The 24,282-nt window shown below is 40.5% G+C and overlaps 4 protein-coding genes across 4 annotated transcripts; 1 reads left to right on the top strand and 3 right to left on the bottom strand.

Moving 5' to 3' along the window:
• The first annotated feature begins 965 nt into the window (after positions 1 to 965).
• Positions 966 to 2,622, top strand: LOC129587720 (malonyl-CoA decarboxylase, mitochondrial-like). The gene is made up of 7 exons (XM_055481589.1): positions 966 to 1,051; positions 1,120 to 1,189; positions 1,478 to 1,568; positions 1,637 to 1,789; positions 1,864 to 2,023; positions 2,086 to 2,132; positions 2,189 to 2,622. Exons 1-7 carry the CDS (start codon positions 1,035 to 1,037, stop codon positions 2,434 to 2,436), a joined length of 786 nt encoding a protein of 261 aa, XP_055337564.1. The 5' UTR covers positions 966 to 1,034; the 3' UTR covers positions 2,437 to 2,622.
• LOC129587719 (metabotropic glutamate receptor 5-like) lies at positions 2,623 to 16,181 on the bottom strand. Its single transcript, XM_055481588.1, has 16 exons — positions 15,934 to 16,181; positions 15,588 to 15,698; positions 15,270 to 15,458; positions 13,619 to 13,766; positions 13,098 to 13,306; positions 12,566 to 12,773; positions 10,586 to 10,660; positions 9,957 to 10,131; positions 9,476 to 9,735; positions 7,581 to 7,827; positions 7,244 to 7,418; positions 6,377 to 6,503; positions 5,983 to 6,230; positions 4,873 to 5,013; positions 3,801 to 4,324; positions 2,623 to 3,550 (listed from the first exon to the last, which is right to left on the bottom strand). The coding sequence occupies exons 3-16, from the start codon at positions 15,417 to 15,419 to the stop codon at positions 2,779 to 2,781; spliced, it is 3,459 nt and encodes a 1,152-aa protein (XP_055337563.1). The 5' UTR covers positions 15,420 to 15,458; positions 15,588 to 15,698; positions 15,934 to 16,181; the 3' UTR covers positions 2,623 to 2,778.
• Positions 16,182 to 18,446: 2,265 nt separating this feature from the next.
• On the bottom strand, positions 18,447 to 20,592 carry LOC129587709 (superoxide dismutase [Cu-Zn]-like). The gene is made up of 5 exons (XM_055481576.1): positions 19,936 to 20,592; positions 19,832 to 19,846; positions 19,550 to 19,579; positions 19,339 to 19,458; positions 18,447 to 19,001 (listed from the first exon to the last, which is right to left on the bottom strand). The coding sequence occupies exons 1-5, from the start codon at positions 20,249 to 20,251 to the stop codon at positions 18,808 to 18,810; spliced, it is 675 nt and encodes a 224-aa protein (XP_055337551.1). The 5' UTR covers positions 20,252 to 20,592; the 3' UTR covers positions 18,447 to 18,807.
• An 814-nt stretch (positions 20,593 to 21,406) lies between these two features.
• On the bottom strand, positions 21,407 to 24,248 carry LOC129587729 (sarcoplasmic reticulum histidine-rich calcium-binding protein-like). Its single transcript, XM_055481606.1, has 7 exons — positions 23,686 to 24,248; positions 23,323 to 23,425; positions 22,943 to 23,097; positions 22,531 to 22,875; positions 22,280 to 22,420; positions 22,057 to 22,200; positions 21,407 to 21,949 (listed from the first exon to the last, which is right to left on the bottom strand). The coding sequence occupies exons 1-7, from the start codon at positions 24,092 to 24,094 to the stop codon at positions 21,504 to 21,506; spliced, it is 1,743 nt and encodes a 580-aa protein (XP_055337581.1). The 5' UTR covers positions 24,095 to 24,248; the 3' UTR covers positions 21,407 to 21,503.
• Positions 24,249 to 24,282: the final 34 nt, after the last annotated feature.

Below are 24,282 nucleotides of genomic sequence, written 5' to 3'. Positions count from 1 at the left end.
TTAGCCGTTTGTTGTAATTCAGGACACCGTTGCCTAAGCGTAGGGTTTTGGTAAATCTTCTTTGACAACGTTCGATTATTTTTCTTGACTGTTTCCAGCACCGGATGCGTTAGGGAGCAGCAGTAATCGAGAACTGAGAGGACGAGTGATTCGAAAAGCGAATGCGAGCCCCGTAGTCCGTGTATCGAAAACATGATTAATGTAGCCAATTCTTTGGTTACATTTTTTGCTACATTTTCACTGTTAACTTTAAAATTAAGTTTTCGATCAACAGACACTCCAAGGTGCTTAACATGATCACATTTCGGAACGGGAACGTCATTTATACTGTACTGGAATGGTGAGATCTTATCTTTTTTCTTCGAGAAATGAACATGGGCAGATTTACTGGGATTGAGAATCAGCTGCTTGGTGTTAAGCCATTCATTAAATTTTTCGGTCTCATGAGCAATGGCATTGTTTTGGTAACAGGACTAGGCAATTCGTTTAAGCAAAACGTTTACACTAGGCTTTTTTTCTGGATTGTTTAGGCTGCATATGAACAGGATTTGTCCAACACTGAATTCTGGGACTAGCTGTTTACTGTAGTTCGGAGATTTTGTTAAACAAGTTCTTTTAGCAGGCGGTTTTCAAATAGTCAGAAATTAGGTGCACAATCTGACTAGGGAGATTCATTTCGGTTAACGCACTGATTATTGATTCGTGATTAATTATCGAAAGTTTGAAAGTCCGAAAAACGGCAGTCATACAGTGAAATTCTGGAGAAAATCTCGCAGTTTGAAGCCGTGCATCCTGTAATTCACTGGACAGATATCAAACACCGCGTCGGGCCCTATAGGAGGTGTTTTATTTTTACAGCTGTATGCCTAATGAACCAGTAGTGGTGCTGCATACGGCTTTAATGGAAGCAATTTGGATCAAATGTTCAGGTATGTTTCTCCGTCTGTGTTGGGATTGGCTTTCGGGTGGAATGATGAGTCTGGAGAGGATAACGTGGCAGTCATCCTGTGAAATTCTGGAGAAAATCTCGCAGTATGAAGCCGTGCATCCTGTAAGGCACTGGACAGATATCAAACACCGCGTCGGGCCCTATAGGAGGTGTTTTATTTTTACGCACAGCTGTATGCCTAATGAACCAGTAGTGGTGCTGCATACGGCTTTAATGGAGCAAATTGGATCAAATGTTCAGGTATGTTTGTTTTTCTGTGTTCCTTGATGCTCTGTCAGCATTTGTAAGGGATACAAACGGTCAGACATACCGGAATGCTACACTTCTAACTTTTATTCAATATACTTTCGCTTTTACAACCCACTCTTTTCCAGTCGATAAGAAAAAATGGCATTTTGAACCCGCTGACTGTCGGTCAACAATGAGAAACTTACAATATTAGATCTGTTGAAATACTACTTTATCAGATGAACGGTAACATAACAAATGCACATAACCGGCGGCTTTTAATGCACATTGATTTTGCAGCACATACTTAGACAAAATCAAAGTGGCGAAGTGGAAGATCCAGACAAAATTCGAGCAGCAGTATTTTATTCCGTGTCTTCCACTCAGCGAGGTTGAGTTATTTCAGCTAGTTGGTATTCCTTACGATTACACGTTTCACGTTGTTGAAATGTCTTCCAGGCTTACGAGGAATAGATCTGGGAATGTATCTCATTCGACGTGCTGTTACCGAACTGCGAAGGGAATTTCCGGACATTGCTGAATTCGCCACGCTTTCTCCGATACCAACTTTTGCGGCTTGGCTTTTGACAAAAATGAGATCGGCTACGGACGGTATTAAATTCAGTTCTCTTTACATGATATGTTTTTATGCTTGTAGGTTTTAAAATTACGGTTTCTATTTACAGTTTCCGCTGTGTTTACCGAAGAAGAGCAGACAACGCTCAAGCCAGTCGCCGGCACAACGGATGTTTTATCGTTCGTCCGGAGATCATTATCGTCGAACTGGTTTGAGGATGACAGAATCCGTAGCGCGCTTCAAGGGTTTCTTACCCGAATGTGTTTAACGTATGATATCTGAATTATATTGCACTACTTTTCCTTATAAAAGGGTATTTCCATCATTTTAGGTATTTGATACAAGAGAAACGGCGTGGTTTTGCTTACGATGCCGTTGGTAAGTGCGAACATCATAGTTCTGTGATCATCGGTAACATTGTTTCGTGATTTTAGCAAATTTCCATCTGGGAAATGGAGCTGAAGTATGGCGATTAAACTGGCTGGCCGACACTTCCGGCAAAGGTTTATCGCAGTCATTTGGCCTGATGGTGAACTTCCGGTATCCTTTAGACAGAGATCTAATTGAAAACAGCAATAACTATATATTCAATAAACAAGTCAGTGTATCTAACGAGATTCGCAATCTAGTTGACAAATTTCGTGTTGCTCCAGCTGCAGCTCCGGCTGCGGTACCGGTATGAATGCTCGGTTAATAGCGTGGTTTTATTTTTATTTGTCTGAAACCGCTTTGTGGTTTTCTGTATGCCAGATGTGATACAGATTATAGATAGTACAGATTATTGAATGTTGGAAATATTTTGTCATGATGTTTTCATTTATTACAATTTATAAGAACAGCAATAAAAGCGGTTTTTCCTACGGATTGGGATACTCTTTAATGTTGCACGTTTTCTTTTTATTTATCCACAAAATCTAGTTGAAGAAACCTGGATCGGTAGGACATAAAAAATCTTGTTCCTTCTCTTTGGTAACCGGACATGCATGACATTGCTTACTAGTTACTATCAACAGGTTCGAACACATCACAACTGGCTAGTAGGAAGATCAGTTAAACGTATTCCCTGATCTTCCAGCCATTCTTTGAGATTGCGTAAACTCTCCGTGTCCCCATTGTACGGGCGTATTAACGCGTTACTAGCCGATGCAAGTGAGACACGGCTGGACGCCACTGTGACGTCATCCGTGGCGGACGTCAGCGTCGCGTTTGAGCTGGAGCGCCCACGACTGGAAAGGTCGTCGGCCGACGTCCTTGAGCACATGCGGGAAGACTGGGGAGGTAGGCTAGTGTCCAGAGAGCGGGTGGCGGTCATCCACCAGGGCGGGGCCGTCTCCTGTTCGGTGGGACTCAGAAGCTCCTCTTCGATTTCATTCCGCAGGAGGAGGAGCGACCGGCGTCGGCGCCTTAGTGTCGGTGTCGAGTGAGCCAGTTGTTCGATGATCGGGAGCAGGAGCTCGTAACCGGTTTGGGCTTCACTGCTGGTGGTCTGGATGGCGGGCAGGGGAGGATCCTCGCGGAATGCGGTGCTGGTCTCTTCCATGACGTCGGACATGCGGGGCAGCTTTTTGCTGGGGTTGGCGCGGTTGATGGAGGTGTGTTTGGCTTTTACGATGAAGTGTTCCTCGACGTGGTTCTCGGTGGATTGGGTCGGACTGTCGTAAGATATGCTGGACATATGATTGACCACTTCCGTGGTTGAGCGGGCTTTCTTTATGTTGAACCGCTGTAAAAGGGTAGGGATTCGTTGCGTCAGTGAATCCGAACTTCTCGGCCCACGTCGGTAAAATCCTTGCATGCTAAAAAATAATAAATCACCTTTAATTTATTTTTACTAGAAGTATTACAAATTTATTGCGTTTCGCAGAGCCAGTTTTATAGTCTACTCTTATTGTATCGTGTAGGTAATATCGTAGAGTAAATTGTATAATTACTTGTACCAGTACAACTACGCGAACATAAAATATCTGTGTTTTGTATGTTGTGTAGCAGATTAATTTTGCTATAATTTAGGTACGAGAATGTGATACCTATAGAAATTATATCTACCGTTCAGTGTATCTCTCTGTGCTGCTGGTTTCCATTGATTTGTTAGTAATATTATTGGATCCGATATGGCAGCGCACTTGGTTGGTAGTGGTAAAAGCACTTCGTGTATTTCTTTCGGGATGCAATAAGATTATATACAGTTTAGGGAAGAATAGAAAAACTAAGGCCACCGTTGCACTGAAACTAATACATAAGCACATGGTGAGAATCTTTTGGTCACTTCCGAAGTATATTGGAACAAACGCCAGCCAGATCACACATGTCGTATACATGGTAAATCCAATGAATTTCGCCTCGTTAAAATTCTCCGGCAGATTTCGTGTTTTAATGGCATACACTGTGCACATGACGATAAGAAAGAAGTCAAATCCCATCGGCGCAATAATCCCCAATGCAGTGGTATTGCAAATGAGACGGGCGCGATTTAATTCCGGGTAGTGCAATACGAAATTAGCCGGCTCCTTCAATAGCATTGCACACAATATTGCCACCTCCACGCCAATTATTATCCATGTAATTACAACCTGCGCAGTGCCAACACACATTTTATTTTAAGACAATTTTTTGCATAAACCTAGAAATCCTGATGACATTTTAATTGTATGTATATATATGCGTGCATTACCAGAATTATGTTTACAAATTGGATGATTCATATTTACGGATACTCCACTGTCGTTGGTATAAGTAACCCCGTGACTTTCGTCGACTTATTAAAATTTTGTTTGTATTTAGCATGTCTAACGGTAAGCCGCAGCAAACCAGTTTATCAGCTTTGCATGCGTATGCAAATGCGACAACATGCGCACTGAATGGAAACCGTTTTGACATACAGTAGTACACATTAAAATTAACATCAACTTTATTTTCTCTTACAACTTCATCGTAATATTTTTGAGAATTTAATTAGCAACAGCAGAATGAATAGGCCAATATGCGCATGCCAAATATATGGGTTGCAGAATTATTATCTGTAAAGATATATAATTTTTTGAAAATATGCCGTGTTTCTGTTTTTTGGGCTAGACTCATTGTTTTTTCGACCGCGCGCGTACGAGAGCACAAAACTTACTTGAGCCAAGGCTGACATGAAGCGCGGTTTCCTTGTCATTATCTTTTTCTTTCCGGCCGCCAGAATTCTGGCAATACGATTAGTTTTGGTCACTAAGGCCCCATATATCATGGCGAAGCTAAATCCAGGCAAAATCCTTGTCTGCAGAGATGCAACACAAAAGTTAAACACGAAGGCGAGCTTATCAGAACAAAGTGACGTAATGCGCATAACGCTCTCCAGTATTTTGGTTATAGGTCATGCAATTGATAGGTTTTAGCAAACTGTGCCATTATTTACAGTTTCTTCCATCAGCCGTCACAAATGAAAGGAATCTTACCAGAGTAAACAGCTTACGACAATATATCAGTGCTCATGTTCCGGAAAGTGTTCATTCATAAAATAAATTTGCAGCGAAATTTCTCCAGGGATTTTATGCAAATTCAAAGAGCGCCTGGCTATGATCTATTCCGCAAATAACTCATGGGAACGAACGCTTGGCCATAATGTGCAATAATTATATCGAGCCTGTGGATGTGTGTTGCAGTGTTACTATATATGCATGATGCCGGTAGTCAATACGATGCACTTAAAAAGTACATCTCTGCAGTTACGCAGCCTTACTAGCAGTTTGCAGTTTTACATCACACTTAATTTGATACATTAATTAATTTTACAGTTGTGTTGTCTAACACTACAATAATAATAATACAAAAATCTGTTTTAAAATGCCCAAAAAGCCTACATATTCCACAAGGATAAACACACTTTTTCTGATATTTGTAACTATAGCACAGCGATAATAATTCACATCTAGCATCAAGGTAATTATATGAGCACTGAGCACATATATTTTTTCCAGTGTCCACATCCATTACTATACCTTAAGCGAAACTCATGGTGTAGATATTATTTAAAAATTTAGACAAGAAAAGAGCAATTAAAGATTGTTAAGTTGATATTCTTTGTTATTTACGTTGCAAATTGATAGGTTACGATTATTATCTGTCGATGTACGGGTATATCGCACAGTACAGCAGTCGATTAATTGTATAAGGTCAACTTAAAACGCAATAATGTGGAACGTGGCAAGTACTGTTTTCGTAAACCGTAGCACTGTACTGTACATACGAGATAGCAGGTCTCCAGTGAAGGCTTGGCCACGAGCGGGAATGTTGTGGCGTAGCTGAGCTGGATTCCCACGAGGATCATATAAGACAGTTCCCGTGTTGAGGCTTTGACAACAGTGGTGTTGTTGTGCATCATGAAGACAATTGTTGTGAAGAGTGTGGCCAAGAAACCCAGACAGGAGAAAGATATACCAACTGCCGCTTCCGTACTGTCCCAGCTGACATACTCCAGCCTGATGGGCAAACACGCTGCACATACGGCCAAGGAAGACACAAACGGACAAAATTAAGTCCCATCCAGCGACAGCTCAAATTTATCATCGTTTGTTAAGAAAACGCACGTAACGTCTATGCACTTAAGGATTGTATGTGTTCTGTATGCATAGACAACGTACCAGTGATATTCTCATTTGGTAGCCAGCCTGGAGGACATTCCTTGCATGTGAACTCATCAAGGAGGTACTCATTTAGCTTGCACGGCTGACAAACCCAACAACATTTCACGCCTCCCGTTTGGATGGCCTGTCAAAACAACACCAATTTTCTTCTCCATGGCCACTGCTTCACTAATAAGCTTGCATAATTACTTTTAGACAATGATAATTAAATAAATTACACTCGAGGAGATTTCGTTAAGAAGCAAATGTAAAACAACGTAATGCGGCGTATTCGCGCTGCATTATGATTGGGAAAGGTCATTTCCTGAAGCAGTCATGGAGAACGATAAATACGGTTATGACGGCACACCCAGGTTTGTTGTATTAGTAAAGACGGCATTAACTGGTTGGACATACACTGTAATACAGTTAAATCAATTAAAAATTCTCTTTTAAATCATATCAAAGCAAAGTAGAATCACACATACTCTGTTTTCTCAGGCAGGATTTTACCGTAACTGCATAAAGTGTACTTATTAAAACATTTATCGTATACACACAGTCACAATTGAATCCTGTCTACAGTACATCCCAAGCCATTTGCGAGCACGGAAATAATTAGCGCACATATTTTACTGCATGTGTTGAGTGACACTAAAAACGCTAAAAGTTGACGCTCAAATTAGCTATAGCATAAACGCTGGCGAGAAACATTTTGGACTAATGACCTGGACTTGTAATTACGAGTATTTTTATGTCCGCTTTGGCAGGTTAAAATTGATCAGTGCTTTAACTTCCTGTTCGATTTTCGGGTCTTTATTATTTGAATTGTTCTAGATCAAGCCTAGCGTAATGATTTCAATGTAATGTAACCGAATTACGTACTTTGACTTCGCCTTTTTTGCAGGGATGACTGCACACAGACTCCACTGTGCGATGATGCTGATTCTCGCGATTCCACTGAAAAGGCTGCTCCAGGCGCAGATGACCATTATCCCACTGCCCGACTCGATGATACTTGAATTTTCCATTTCGTTTTTGGAAATTCATGATGTCGTAACTAAACAAAGCATCGGTTATACATATCTGCTTATGAAAGTACGAGTATATATACGTGCATATAAGGTCAATCGTCTGGCACAGAGCCTAATTAAGGGCGATGATGCCGTGGCCGTTGCAGACGACGAAGGCTGTTAAATGGGATTGACAAATTACTCCTTACCGGCCTGGCGGATCCCCATTCTCATCGAAATGAATCATGTGGCCGCTAATACTAGTGAAATTGACATCCATGAGATAGTCCAACAAAAGGGATCCGTTGATCGTTTGCATTTCCGCACATAATCCCGGTACTCCATTACATACTTCGTGATGCATATTATGCAATCCATGCGCCAGTGTGTAGATGGAATCAATTACGAATCCCATCTTCGTATCCTGCTTGTAGCTCTGGGACAGCCTTTCTCGACCTATTAAGAAAAATAATTTGCGCTCCATTGATCGCGATGTGATGCAGAAATGTAACGGGAAACACAATGGACGTGCCATATGTTAAACCATTTTAAAATGATGCTTATTTCTTTCGAGTTCAGTCGTGCAGCACACGTATAGTTGTAATTTTATCCAGCTGCACATCAAACAGAACCCTAAAGTGGTAAGATCTTGTAAAATATTCAGAAAAGCATAACGCAGTAATGCTTATTTTTTGCACCCAATATTCCGGTAACTTGTATGGAAAAAGCTTAGTTAATTTCGCGAGATCTAAACTGTTTTTACTAAAGCAACAAGGTGTGGACATTAATTTTTGGCTGTGCTTAATTTTACTTGTGCTTCTTAAACAAATTAATAGAGTGATAGCGAATGTAATTTTCGGTTTACCAAACCGATACAGCACACACAATCACGTTTTTAAGCAACACAGTAACAGTTCACCGTTTTGGGATTATAGAGCACGGAGCACAGAAAGTTTTAGCTTTGCGATGCATTATACGACTTAGTAGAGTATTAGGAGTGACCAAGTGTTTTCACAAAAGACTTCAGCGGATTATGGTATCTCTTGTTGGGACTACAGTTAACATTTTTTCCTGGTCAGAAAGTGTAAGCTAAGCATTACGTGACATCTGCCGACTCTAAAAAATCACCATGCGGAAAACTCTTGGGCGCTAGAAAGGCTGTGCCCAGAAGGATGTGTATAATATGGGACATGCGATTAACCAAATGGCAAAAGGGGATTAGCAAGCCGCCTACAAAAGGACCGTTCTGATAAGAAACGTCGTTAGCCGCCAAAGAAAACTGCGCAAAGTTACTTCAGCACTGCCGCTACAATCTATCGTCTGTGAGATGCATTTGCAGTTTAAATTGCTTGATAGCTTCCGATTACAAATTGGCTGGTTGATTCATTGATTATTATGTCGTTAGCGAATGTCGTTAAACAGTTACGAAATGCCAATGTATATCCATTTTGTTTTCGTTTGCATGGGTGGGCTTGTGAAAGATCGTTTTTGGCATTTTGGTTGGAAATCTGAAGAATTTTGTTTAAAAAGTGCGCTGTTAGGCCTGTAGCCACGTACGTCGAACATTTTTCAAGATTGTTCCAATCAAAACATGTACATTATTTATTTTTTCGTGATTAGTATGTTTAAATTCGGTAGATATTGTCCGGTAGTCTTCCGTCAGTTTTCACTAATAGTCAATACGGTTATTATTTCGCGGTTTCCCGACCTCTTTCGCTTTTTGACCTAAATTATAACACAGATTTCCTTATTGTTAGATGCATTATGGAATAGTAATTTATATGTCAATATTAATCACAAAGCTAGGCATTTTGAAATCGCAATGTCGCTTGTTTTGAAACCCTGGGTTTCACGCCAAGCTGCAGTATATGAAAAACTTGTAATACTTTTTCAGTTTGTATGAAAAACCTTGCAGTTGATGCATCCAAAAAATCTGAGGAAAAGGTCACCAACAGCGCACTTCACGCGGTGTTTTTAAAGCTTAATTCGCTTTAAAAGCTTAATCTATAAAATCAGATTACAGTGAAAACTCTAATTTGTGATAATAAATGCATTTTTGCGAGTTCAGATAAACTGGAAATTACCTTAGAGACTTGATTCTTACCGGTGCATGTTCGATTGAAATAATAGTTGCCAAATTCAAAACCAGATACTGCAGAGCCTTCTGGTTCAGGAAGCAAGCAATTGAATCGTTCACTCCAGAACTCTTTGAACCAGGGATTCTGCTGGTGCGTCCATGGGCTCAGGCGAAAATAATAATCATCAAACCAGTCAATATACGGCGATTGGATGCGGATTGATATTCCACCCACTGCTTCCTCTTCCACCCCCTGCACCACATCCGTTCGGTCAGCCCAGCCATCACTAAAGAGCAGCACAAATTTCCCTGGTTTTCTCTGCCACCCGGCCTATAGGCTTAATGAAAAATCAATTTCTGTCGTTTACATGAATTTTGATTGCACTTTTTTCTGTGCGTAATGTCCGTTATTTTCCAGCTGATGTTGCATGAATATAAGTTCTGCTTCGATAATTGTGTAACGTGGTTACAATATGGTTGTACACACATATCGTCAATAGTGCTTTACCTGCCGATGAGGAGAAATTTCCCTGAATACGGTGACTTTTTTAACGCTTTGAATAAGCCGGTAACTGTTTGGCCTTCACAAAAACAGGCAATCACTTTGGCTTGAGGATAGAATTTCCAAAAGTTCTGCACGACGCGATCGTACTCTTTTTCGTCCGGATTACTCGGAATGGTTTCTAAAATTTTGAGACCGATTAATGATGATATATTACCTTACCTAAAATAATGCGTTCAAGCTTTTGCACATTTTACTATAACATTTCGTTAAGTATTATTTAATAATAAAAAAACGCCGCAAATACTCTACAAATTTTCAGCATGCACGAAATACTGCAACTTTTATATTAGGTATTTTCATATATGTACGGTTTCTGTAGCGTTCAGCTGCATGTAGTGAACGATTTCTAAAAAATAAAATTATGCAACCCGGCAGTTTTTGATTAAGCAAATTGCATAAAAACGGTCGCCAACTCGAGCTATCTGCTTATATACTGTGCGTTAATAGCTGATCGATCACATGGTATTTGTACGATACTTTTGTGACTTTCACTTTTTAAAAACCGATGGCCAGTAATTTTACTGTGTGGACCAATATATGCGTCCGTCCTTCGTTTATCAATCTGAGATTACCTTCGGTAGCAATACATATTCCTGATTTTTTGGCAAGGCTTTTAAATGCTTCCAGTCCACTGGTTCCATAGCTTCCTGAAGTGAAAAATAGTTACCGCGTTACAGACTGACAGGATACCATTTTCTGATTAGTATAATGCTTCCTTCTTAACATGGCACAAGTAAGTTCATACTAAAAAACGAAACATTTAATTTTTCTTGTTTATTACTGTTCATCCTGCTTAGTCACACTCGAGTGGGTGAAAAAATTTTACTTAAAAGCGATCCGGAGAAAAGTGGAGCATTATTTTAATCCAAAAATTTAGCACGGTTGGCTGCCTTGTCAATGACACTTTCAGATTGGTGAACGCCTCATCTGTCATCCCAAACAAAATAAATTCGACATCTCTGTGCAGCATCAACTGTTTCAGAAGGTTTGATCGTTCCCGCCGTTCTCGACATATTATTAGCGTAAGAGATAGAACAGAATAACTCATACGCTGCTGCATGCCTTTTTTTACAACCCGGCAACTTTGTGTCGAAAAGTAACTGATGTGTTTTTTAATGCCCTCTGCCTCCCTTAAAAGTGTTGAGTTAAAATAATTTTGGTATTACCTAGGATTTTACTTTGGGTCTGGTAAATGTTAAACACAAGAACATTTATTTTGCATTAACAGGTTGTCTCTGATACAATATCACTGTAACATTATTATAGTAATTTATTTCACGTGTTATTGCGTAATCAGCACCCAATCGAAAGGCCGTGGAACAAGAATTTTTACGAGAAGAAATATCTGCATTACTTCTACAAGAATGGGAATGCGAGTGAATTACACTCCCACTCCGGTCCTGACCGCGCTTGACAGGACGCTTGCGCCGGCTATAACCTTCTGCACAACAGCAGCGCTTTCAGGCTCAAATTGCTGCCTTGAGGAATTCCAACATCCTGTGGCGAGAATAGCATTCGTTAATGTACTTCTCCTCCTGTTTCTGGAGAACACTAATCTACATTTTTGCATTCGTTTGGCATCCTGCGCATCTTATTCATGTCCCATTTGCCAAAGGGTTTAATCAACGTTCTCTGCTCACTTTTACATTTTATCCAAGGGCGCAAACAAATTATGTAATGGACGTTCTTATAAGCTTCTGTGTAAAAAAAGGAAATTCACTGCACACACAGTTTTCGTATCTTATAACTATAAGATGGTTCTGCATGCTTTGTAAATATCAGATTTTGTAAAGTAATGTTTTATAACATACATAATGTCCGTAATTTATTCCTAACAGTACATACCGGTATGGATACAATATACAGCATAACTGTAGTGACAACTGTTAACTACAACAAGCCACTTTCCATACTGTAGTTTACAAATCACGTTAATTTGCTTTTTGGTTGCTGTTACCGAAAAAATGTGTAAATTCATAACATAAAAAACAAGTACCAAAATTAGGTTGGTGGCCTCGGAAGCAAGCTGTGCTGTGAAAGGATTAGGCATGTCTCCAGAGATTACCCTTCATTAGCAAATGATAGATAGTCAATGGATTTTCACGCACAGTGCTAAATCTTTACTCGCTGTATCTACTGATGACCGGCAACAATTCCGTGTTCGAAGGACAAATTTCACTATTTTCAAAACACCGTAATACGGAAATTGAAAAGGTCAAAACTAAATATTTAAATTCGCCGCTCTTTTTGCAAGAAGTAAGCAATTCAAACAGAACTCATCAATTTTCATGACATCACTCGGAGTTAAAATAACGGCGAGCTATGACAATAAAAATGCGTTTTAATTTTTTCTCATAAGGAAATTCCCTCACATAGGGTTTACACAGAGGATATGATCTGAAGTTGCAAAGGTTGCAGTCCTTATTAAGATATAAAAAACTATGTGAAAAAGCACTAGATGAACAGATGTAATGAAGGATCGTCGAAGGGCTAAATTCTTACGTTATGCATTACGGCTGTTATACAGATCGGCTATTTACTCTTTTCCTCACCTTTGGTGCACACAGCCGATATATACGTCCAATTATGATGAATGATGAGATCGAGGATGGCGGCGGCTTGGTAGCGATCACTTGGAACTACTCGTAGAAAATACTTGTAGGACGTTTTATCGCTGAGATCCGGACTAGTGGCTGAATAGCCTATTTGAGGAATGTTGAAGAGTTGCAGCAAATTCTGGACTTGGATAGCTACCGAGCTCTGTAAATGTAAAGCGATCCGATACCGGCTGATTTTTTTGAAAAAATGAACAGCTGTTTAACGGAAGCAGTTCCGGCAAAACAATTTTCGATGGCTGAAAATGCCAAATATTTAAAAATTTACAACTTGACATATGTCCAGTTGTACAGTTTTCTGTACCAGTGAGTAAGTAATGATCACGAATTAGCGTGATATATTGTACATTCGAAGTGGCTTATTACCTATAATTAAAAAGCAAAACTACGAGTAATAAAGTAATCTCATGTATGCACGGGAATATAATTTTAATAATAATTTTAACACCCTGGTGTATACGAAACTTACACTTCCGGGACCCACTATCCCAACAAAATTTTTCTTCTTTTTACTCGCAGTTGCTGACGGACTACATTCGGCATCTCGCAGCTCGGCACCAGGTATAACCATATCACCAGTTTGAGCAGCAATAGATTCGCGGATGAACTCGATGGTCTGCTCGAGTGCAACAGGAGAGTACCAACAGTCATCACGAATTTCAACTCCCAGTTTAACACCTGAACCAAAGCAAAGCCCTATATAAATGTGTTACACAAAATCGATGGGTATATTAATATGACCAACAAAGTGCTATTTTTGCTGCTCACACCATGTTTTAAAATTTAGCCAAAAAAGGCTAAAAAAACAAGCATATGAACCTAATTAACTACAAGGACAACAACAGGTAGATAAAAATAACTATGATACAGCTATAGAATATAATGCTAAAATGAATTCTAAAATGGGAAGTTAGTGCTAAAATGAGCCAGGTGTCGGCATTTCGTAAAAAATAATTTAACACGTTTACTTTCGCATGTTGATACAAGTACCAGGTAAAAGTTTGGGATTCTTATTAATGTCATCAATCGTCCGCAGAGTGGCTTCCAACCGCTGAATGCCGTATTCTTCCCAAATCTTGCCGCATGTTCTGTCTCCACTGTAAACGCGTCGATGTTCTGGCTGATGATGGACTGCGAACTGCAATAGTGTATGCTGATTTCTTGTGCTATTACGAAAATTTCCGGCATCGGCGGATATGATTTATGACAACTATATAGGTTTGTTTCGTCACATTTCATCATCGTCCTTAATTGGCAATCTAATAATGCGTATGAAGATAAATTTTTAAACTATGCTGTTCACTTTGTCGTTGCTAAAATTATAAAAGAATTAATTATTGTCGTAGGAACATCAAATATGTATTTGCTTGCGTAACCCCACATGTTCTGTACGTGAACTATGTATTTTTAACCGTGTGTGTTATTAGCTACAAAATTCTTTTGTGAATACCGAAGCAGTTGCTGCATCCGAGATGGTACAAATTACCATCAATAAGGGAGGCAGGCGCGCAGATAGAAAAATTTGCAAGTAGCATCTGCTTCTGCCAGAGGCAACTGTAAATTAAGTTACTTGAGCATTATTCTTGAATCCCATATGTTTTCGACGTTTTTGAGTAGCTAACATATAAACTGGGATCGTAAAGTAAAAACCTATCACACACAGAAACTGCCTTTAAGCTGGGGCTGTAGTACTGTAAGAGTGCCGTTCGTTAATGCAGCCAAAGCCAATGTAAAAACGTGGAACTGGCAATACTAATAAAGGGGCGCAGCTTACCTTCGGATTTTTTATTAAAAACTGGAAAAATGCAATTTTGTAGCTTCTAATCAGTTTTCTGCTAAATAATAAAGCACCCAAAACAACTTTTTGAAATTAATGCGCGGCAATTTGTGTCTTATCAACTGGAAGGATATTACCAGGGTAAAAAGAAAACAATATTGTGTACCAGTAAGTATCATGTGCCAGGCTAGTATAACGCTATCCGAGATCCATACTGTTGTCAAACTGGTGACCCTGCAGCACTGAGTTTTTTCAATTCGCTTAATTTTATAATCGTGATTTTCATATGCGAATTTTTATACTATACACAAATTTCTATACTACAATGCAGCTCAGCTATAAAATATCCGAACTAGCAATAAAGAAGTTTATTCAGTGATTTGATATCGATTCATAACGCTTTCAGTGGTTTACTGATTAACGTTCTCCTTGATGCATTAGTGTGATCGGCGTTGTGTTGTCTTGACAGATCCACATTTTACGACGATTTTACGCCGAATTCACTGACCAGTATAAAATGATTATACTGGATTGCGTGCAAACAATTACAACCAAATATATCCATTTATGACTGACATGAATGCTGTATGGATTTTTACAAGTACGTCAAAGTATCACAATAACGAACTGCTTATAAGTGATACCCCAGTTTGTCCAAACTGTATTAAAATTAATGTCCTGCCTGGCTGACAATTAGATTTCGCCCTAACACTAGTACTTACAGATATATCATAAAAAAATGGTTTGTTTATTTTAATATGACAACGAAAACAAGAATAATATAAAAATCTGATTAGAACCATTAATTAAATAAACATTATATGCACTGCAATTAAGCGGAAAAAATTGTAGTAGTTTACCTACCAGAGCGCCAATCATTATATCTCCGTCCACATAAGCGGTTTTTTTGTGACTGGATGCGGTATCCACAGTGTGCAGGGAAGAAATCACAGTAATGGTCCAGTAAATAAGCGTAATCCGTACAGTAATCCAGATAATTACAGAGGTAAGCATATTGCGTCATTGTACTGATAGTCTTCGCCCAAGCATCATCTAGCATCATATTGCCAACGGTGAAAAATAAAAACAAACAGAAACTGAGCCATTAGCAAATGATTTGGTTTTATAATTTGCTCCAAATAAACAGCCACAGTCCTTATTATCCCGTAATGGGCTGCTTACAATTAATACTGTCAACCAGCTGGTGCCGGTTTCGCTAGATGGCTCATGCACTATGCATAGTGGACGATGTTTTCACAAGTTTATCCCGTGTGTTGTTGTTATCCCGATCAACTGCCAAGGATACTTGGACATTGGCAATGAAGTGCACATTTGTATACGCGCGAAAGTGGATAATTCAAGTATGATACTAATCAACTTTACACGCAATATAAACTGTTGCAACACACTCCTTCCTGTTCATCCTTCACACAACTGATCTTGTCAATGCATATACACACAGTAACATACACACGACACAGGCCTGTTAGCAAAGTGCCAACAAGATCCCAGAGAAAGATATTCTTACCGGATACAACATACGCTACATCGCCTTATGCCGGGAGAAGTTAAAACGGACTCGTCTATTAGGACAAGATATGGTCGTATTCGCGTTTATGAAAGTGATCAGACGGATGCCAGTGTTGGATGTAACACTCGCCCGGCGCTCATGGTGATGTCTGCGTCGACCAATATTTCGCGCAACAGTAAGCACTTACACATGTACAATTGTAGTTCCCTGCGAAACGCGGAGTGTAATAAATTGTGGGAAAAACTCGGCGGTTATCCCAGTGGACCAGCTGTACTACAACTGGACCACCTCGGTTGTCCTGCTTATACGCGCTGTAAAGTGATTGGCACTTGGTAATATCAAGCGCACGACACCACAGCGCATTTGCCTACTAGTGCCAGCGTTAACGCCTACGTACTTGGAAGAAATTAATATCACTCCCCGTGTTCATATTAGGCGCCCGAACAGCCCATGATTGTTGGGTTGAGATTGACGAAAGGGGAAGCCAGCAACAGATTTGAATATGCTCCAACAGATTCCGCCTTCGGTTTTGCGGCTTTGTGCAGTCAAGCATCTGTATAAAACGTATAAAGAAAAGTTACGAGCAGTCCAGCCAGCGGTGTATTGTAGCTTATGCCGCAACCGTTTTAATAAGTACACAAAATTAGTAACATTGTCATAAAACATTATTATCTGTGTCCACTGTCCAGTGTCCTTTAAAGCGAGGTTACAGCCGGCTTTTTCCTGTTTCCTTATATTAAAAGTATTCGGTATTCTTACAATAGTTAAGTAACCGGTCGGTAGGATATCGCCACGGCACTTGCAGTATTTATAACATGAACCTTTTATTTTAAGATTAATTAAGCTGTGTATCACTGTACTGTATATGCTTATATAAGGGTTTTCTGACCCGGCGAACAAAAAGCTCTCTCTTTTGCAATGCAAACTCTAAATCATTATGTTACGGCAACAGCTGAACCATGAAAACATTCAAAAATTCTCCCACACCTAAATGATAACAGATTACTTTACTCAGCACAGCGACGGCTGAGCCGAACAATGAAATTAGTAACTACACAACTGTGGTACTAATCCAGTATTTGTTTAAATTATTACTCTTACGTACTGGATGCACGTCAGCGACTGACTAGATAGGTGTTGGCGCTCTTACATACTATATATTATCCTAATCCTGTATAGTAACAATCAATGAAATTACAGGTATCGAAAATCTGGAAGGTTGTTAAAAATCAACAACAATTGTGTCACTTTCCGAGACAATAAGGAAATACTTACCATTATAGAACGAACTGTTAACGCATTTCGAGCCGGCACATTAGTGAGGTTTTATCAGATTAACATAAACATAAGAGACCAACATACCATATATAAGCGGTTCCACGTGTTGTACAATCAGTTGACTTATGCATGCTGTAACCTTGCGGTCTAATAATTACAGTCATTACCGGCAAAATTTCTCCTTTTCGAAATGTATTGAAGCTTTGGGCAAACTTAAACCTTTAAATTTCTTGCCTCGGGGTGCCTTTAAAAGCATGTGCATTTAAACAATCTTCTTGCAGGTGCATTTAAACAATCTTCTTTCAGAACATGGACGGATATAATGACTTGTTGGTGACACTTGTTTTAGTTACGGTAGAGGCGGGTGATAACTTTTTTTACTGTTAAAACCTCGGTAAAAAAATGGGGTCTAGCTTAGCACACCAGAGTTTTAAATAAAGCTACATAATGTATGAAAGTAGCCGATGATAACCTTTAAAAATATGCCGCTTCATTACGATCAACGTTCAGGCTGTTCCATGGGGTCAGACATTCACCGGTGCAGAGTTGACCTATTACGACGATGCGGACTACGGTGCATGTAGATCACAAATCAATGCCACAGCACAGAATCTCGTACCCATCAGTCACGAACAGGCCAACGGCCAACCCCAACGTGGACCCCTTTTGCACCAATAATGTCTGTGTGAAGGCCACTTATACACCAGTCACGGTACCGGTTAAGGACAAGTGTCCGAATTACAAAAAGACGCGCATCTCGATCTCTCCAAGACGGCCTTCCAGAAATTAGCCAAATTGTGAATCGGCCGTCTGCGCGGCGCAACCTTTTCGTTTGTTCGATGTTAAGAAAATTGTAACATGTACATGACCAGCTGCTTTCCAAAGATAACTTTAAATACAACAGTTGTGTATCCATTTACGTCTTACGAGTAGCACTTACTTTGTTAACACGATCAAAATGACATGTGCAACTTAACGTTTTATCTTATATAAATATTTACAACTTAGATCTTAGATGCATGTTTAAAACTGATTCTACATACGATAATTATAATTTCTACCATGTAAATCATAGATTGCACTGATATTTCACATCAGCAGTAGTTTCTATCTACGGCCCACATGTAGCCCATGTGTTCGACAGCAAATTAAATCACGTATTTTGCCACACAGTATGCATCTGAGAACAACTTTTTAAAGATGGACATCCATAAAAAAACATGATCACGTGATTTTCATCAGAACGAAAAATCCCATTTATCAGAACGTGAAAACCCAGTAAGTCTCTATCCCGGTGCAAGTTCTTTGCTGCATGAACAATATCAGTTACATTTCCAAGTGATTATGAAGTTAATCACAATCAGGTACCAAAATGATGCTCATTGATCTCATCAAAACCAGAAATTAACAATGAAGGCATGCATGAACTTATTTATTCAAGAGCCAGCCTAAAACACGTAAACTAAATGTGTTAGACGCGTACAAAACATTTAGAATTCGATCCCAACATCACCGGAAAACAATCTAAAGAATTTGAACTCCAAGGAATGGAAACGCAAAAATTAATGTATTTACAAAATGGGATCAAACGTGCTATTCCTTGAGCCAACCAATTACGCCGCAAGCCAAACGTCCACCAGCCGATCCCGTCTTTTTGCTATCTGCAGTGCCTCCGCGTCCCAGATCATCCGCTTTCTCGTGAACAACAACGGACCTTCCGATTATAGACTGTGGCCCCACCAACGTCAGAATGTTATCACGCAGGTCAATTTGGGCTTTTCCGCTACCTACAAAATATTATACACTAATTATCTAATACCAATAATTTACACCAAACCTCACAATCAGGAACAAACATCAAAATTCGAAGCACGTTATACGGTTATAGAGCTACTCGTGTGTTAAATAATATGAATCCAGCCATGTATGTACCTTTCTCTACTGCGTTACGTTCAGCGACTACAAAGCCTAATACTCCAGCAACATTAAGACATAGATAGCACACACAAAAATGAAGTTCTCGAAACGTATGAATATGCAATTTTGCATCTCCCAGCATAACCGATTAACTTTTCCGGCGTCAGCAAATGAAACGTACTAATTCAAAAGCCAAAAGTGACTTACGGTCAGCGTTGATGTTTCCCAAATCACCGTCGTGTCTTACAACATCCTCCGGTGCTCCATGCTCATGTGCGCGAGGATTCCAGTGATCACCCGCGGACTGGCAACCATTCGTAATATCCCCTGCAAAAAAGCAGAAACCCCGCGATCAGACCAGACCCATCCGACAAGAATAATAGGATACACGTACAAACTCAAGCAGCAGCGAACTTACCAAATTTGTGTATGTGGAAAGCGTGGACACCTAAACAATGATTTTGTCAATAACAGCAGTTTACTTTTAGATGGACAATGCAAAACCACTTCAGAGCTCAGATAAACACTTGCAGTCAGCGCCGCAATATCTAAGAAATCAAAATATTTAAAATTACTACGGGTAATATATTTCAAATCAAAATATTTAAATAATTTAATTTATTATTAAAATTAGTAGCACTGGGCGAAGTAAATTAAACTGCATTTTAGTTCGGAAAATGTTGAAGATAGCAATACGTACCTGTTGACTTCAAACCTGTAAAAGATGAAACTCGTTAGCAACCTTCCAGTTAATAGAATATGGCTCAATATGCTGTTCATTCTGCGCACACAAAACCACTGTACCGTTGATATCCCCGTAGATGTGCACCGGGCTGCTTGGCTGTCCATTAGGCTGCGATATATCTTGTTCCAAATGGATAGTTCCCCACACACCTGATCCGCCACCTTGGTCCTTCAAGACTGCTACAGTTCGCAGCTTCGTCGTTTGCTGCGAAGAGGAATAGCGTGCAAACAAGAGAACGACGGCCAACAGGCAACTGCCAGCTATGATAATTCGTGCCATAATGCTGAGTTTCCGAGGGGACTGCGTGAAATCTACGAGCCTGGAATAACGCGATGCGATGTTGTCACTGTCGGAATGGCTCGGTTTGCGCCGCATTAAATAAATTGACGTGCAGCTGGCTGAGCTGGGCAAGCAAGAAGCAATGCAAAGGCAGCAAGGGCAACGGCCAATGTTCACTTTATGTGCTTAGCAAACTAGGTACGTTCATGATGTTATGCCATAGTACGCAGCCAGACGCCAGCCAGCTATGGGGAAATCCGCCGGGTGGAGAGTGATAAGGATCGATCACTCGCGATCGCAATTCGCAAATATACAATAAACCCTTCCGCCTTTGGGAATTTGCCGTGTCAGGACAATCGGACATCTGGGCAAATGAAATGACGTGAATATTTGGTAGTTAACTAAAAAATTCAACTACTGTACTGTAAGCGAAAACTAGCCATTGGCCAAGTTGACAGCAGGAAGTTAAAAGTCCTATTAGATACCAAATACTTTCGAATTTCCAATGGGATGGAAGACAGATTTTTGCGAATACCGACACATGGTGGTGGTACAACCATGAGCTTCCTTCGAAATTGCAGCCTTCTAGGAGCGGCAGCTGGCACCCGCAAATCATTACTATTGTTAAGAAATTGGAAATAAAGGTGTAAATTGAAAAGTCCTACTCACAGAGCGTAAGCATTCACATCAATTATAAAATAAAGTACAAACTAATATTACACCAAAATAAATAGTTTCAAACACGTGCATACTAAATCTAATCATCACAGCTATCAAATTTTGTAAGTTCTACTCGTAGAGCGTAAGTACGGTAAGTATTCACATCAACTGTAGTTCAAAGTATAAACTAATATTATAGCAAAATAAATGGTTTCAAATACGTTATACGGGCACGCTAAATCTACTCATTAGTACAGCTAGTATCAAGTTTTGTTTTTACAAAAATATCAGTACGTAGCTTCCTTGTGCTGTTGGTAATGCAAAGTACCGTTGGCTTTACATCGCTGCATGCTGAGACGTATGCATAAAATTAATACCATTGTACTAATCATGAGTACTGTACTGGACTGTCTGCACACATATTATAACATCATTATAATTAATTTATTACTGTACTTAAGTATTGCAGTTCCCTGCGAAGTAAAAGGGCATGATCCCACTCCCACATGCCCACTAGTCCGTTGAAATGGCTTCCGGCAGCCTTCGAATTCCGAGCCTCGTCAGATTCACGTAAATTTATGGTGCCGTTGGTCACTTTGGTTAACATTTTTTTAAACCCATTTTTGATCTCAATTAATACCATCACTAAATTATTAATATGGTTTCACAAATCATTCGCAGCACCAATTTACCAAGCATTGTTCATTCTTGCAAAAACACCACAAGCAACAGGAGGCTCCATGTAGCCAGCCATAGCCGTTCCATTCAGCGTGTTATTGTAAGCCAACTGGTTGAGCTCATTAAGACCAATCTCCCTGTACAGTTGTGAATCTGCGGCCATTTCCTCAGGTGTCACCGGATTCATCCTGTGGTGATAGTAGTCGCCTAGAGTCAACCGGTCAGAAGTGGACGAGAGGGACGATGAAGGCTTCAGTGCGCGCTTTCTCCGGTTGTTCTGGAATTTCGCCAAATAGTCCTGCAGTTTGGCAATCTCTTCATGTACTTTCTGCTTCAGTTTCGGCATTCCTTTGACTTTTTGAAGACTGACGCCCCGTCCCATCGCATGACCGCATGTCGCACAGGCTTCTTGGTGCCGTTTGGGGATGGGGAATTGGAATTCTCCTTCTCCCTCCTCTGCAAAGAATTATGTACTTGGTAAAACCAGTTGAGTATCCAGTGTGCTAAGCCAGTAAAAGGTGACAGCTTGTATCCTCCGAACAGCTCATGTAGCAACTTGTTACCATTGGCTTTCAAAAATCCCATAAGCGCGCCATTTGGTTTATGTTGTTTGCCGTGCGGTTTTTCCTCCACAGGTACCTCTTCGTTTTCTGGGGCTTTGCCTTCGACATCAACCTCCTCTTCTGCTCGCTTGTTTCGCTCCAGTTCTGCGACAAGTAAACCAATAACCCTGGCATTTTTTTAAAAGCGAAAACTTAAAAACAAGTACGCGGAGCGCCTTCTTACTTTGTTCCTTTGAGCTGGCGAACACTGATCGCTTACGCCGGGACGGCAGAGCATAAGAGCCTTCGTTGAATGCCGGTCCGAGATGCTCGCATCCATTTTGCATGTCAGCGAACTGATGCATGGAAAGGGCGTAAACCTCACCTGGATAAAACCGCATGACATCAGTATCCAGTTAGTAAGCTTTTGAAGATTTTTTCTAGGCGGAGGGAAAGAAGCATAGTGATTTATTTGAATTATCACAAATGCTGTACCTGGAGTCAAATTCTTAACGCGCCCATGCATCATCATCTGGGGTCCCTTAGGATGTTCGTCGTCTTTCTCGATGGACACATGACCATGGTCACGGTCCTTTTGGTCATCCTTGTCATCGTCTTTATGTTTATGTTTCTTGTGCTCATCCTTATCATCATCTTTGTGTTTATGGTCTTTGTGTTCATCGTGGTCATCATCTTTGTGCTTGTGGCTCTTGTGCTCCTCTGAGTCATTATCCGACGCGCGCTTTCTGCGTGGACCACCGGCTGGTCCAGCGGGCGGTAAGGATGCATGCAATGCGGCCGTGGGAGCTTCGGCATGTGCGTGTTCATGGTCGTGGTCATCTGTGGTTCACAAGAATACAGTCTAATTTATTAATTAAATATTTCGTAAACTGATTGTATTACGGACCAGAATCCCTTTCATGACCTTCGTGATCACGATGCCGACTACTTTCCGTTGTCGAGCGTGAACGGCGGCCGTGATTTGTAGTTCGGGTGGCTTGCTGATCTCCCGGATGCCTTGTTGTGTGCCGGCTGCGGCTGCGGGATGTGGTGTGGGTGTGTCTATATCCAAATGGAGTTAAGGAAGTGACCCGGTACATGGTACAAAACTCGTGCACATACACGAGTTTGAGAAAAATCATTTTTTCACTACAGTATATATAGCTTTCGTATTAAATCCGGCTTAGGTTAGTACGTCTGTAGTACTATAAACGTATACAGAGTACTTTACCATTAGTGATTCTACTCATTGTAATTCACAGAAGCACGGTACGAGTGGTTAATTACCCTTCGCGATCGTGATCACGACCATGTTCGCCATCTTCATCCCGATCGCGTCCATGTCCAACACGACGGTCCTCTAAATCGTCGTAGTCATGATCGCCATAACCTGTACAACAAAGTTTCATGGTCTCACAAAATTAATCTGGAACAAACGTAATTCATTTTAAGTGCAGACAAATTTTTGATAGTATGTACGTAGAAGAGTATACAAATATCGGTTACGAAAATTATGATTTCAGATAAACCGCTTTCTGATCAAACGTCAAATGGTACGACAAACAGATTCTAGCTAAGAAGTTGCAGCCACTTCTTGCTTGTTAGCTGCACTTAAAGAGTACTGAAGGAAAAATCTGAAATGAATCCTACCAGCCGCAAAAGCTGCTCCTCCGACAGCAGCCGCTCCGACCGCGCCTCCACCAGCCGCCGCTGCGGGGAATTCCTCCATTTCGCGCTCACGTTCTCCTTCCGGTCCGAACTCAAATTCACCTGGACGCTCGGTGGAATGGTGCGATCCATGTCTGGTAGAATCTTTCCGGTGTCTCGTCGTGTGACTCCTGGTGGTGTGCCGCCTGTCGTATTTGGATGTGGTTGCATCCCAGAAGTCATAGAAGCCGGTGGGATTGGTAACCACCTGTGTTACTGGTTCGACATAATTATTCGGATGTCCATGATAACTACCGACAGGAGCCAAAAATGCAACACAGGCCAGAATGGCCAGAAGGACGGCTAATGAGATAAATACTGCGGCATGCTGGCATTTGGTTGTTGTATTCATGATTATATTATTCTGGAATCTATATAAAAAAAGGTCAATCAGTACTTACCGCGCACTCTTATTATGCCCAGATGGGAGAAACCATCTGTTCTACGATTAGTTAATAAGATTTACAGACAAAGTACCGCATAACGCTACCGTGTTAGCACAGAAACAGCCAGGTCTGAAAAAATTGCTCGAAGCAAAAA

Source organism: Paramacrobiotus metropolitanus, unplaced genomic scaffold (genome assembly GCF_019649055.1).
Source record: "Paramacrobiotus metropolitanus isolate TYO unplaced genomic scaffold, Prichtersi_v1.0 Parri_scaffold0000026, whole genome shotgun sequence".
Lineage (NCBI taxonomy): Eukaryota > Metazoa > Tardigrada > Eutardigrada > Parachela > Macrobiotidae > Paramacrobiotus > Paramacrobiotus metropolitanus.
Note: the sequence above shows the minus strand (reverse complement) of the source record. Positions and strands in the feature narration are given on the sequence as shown.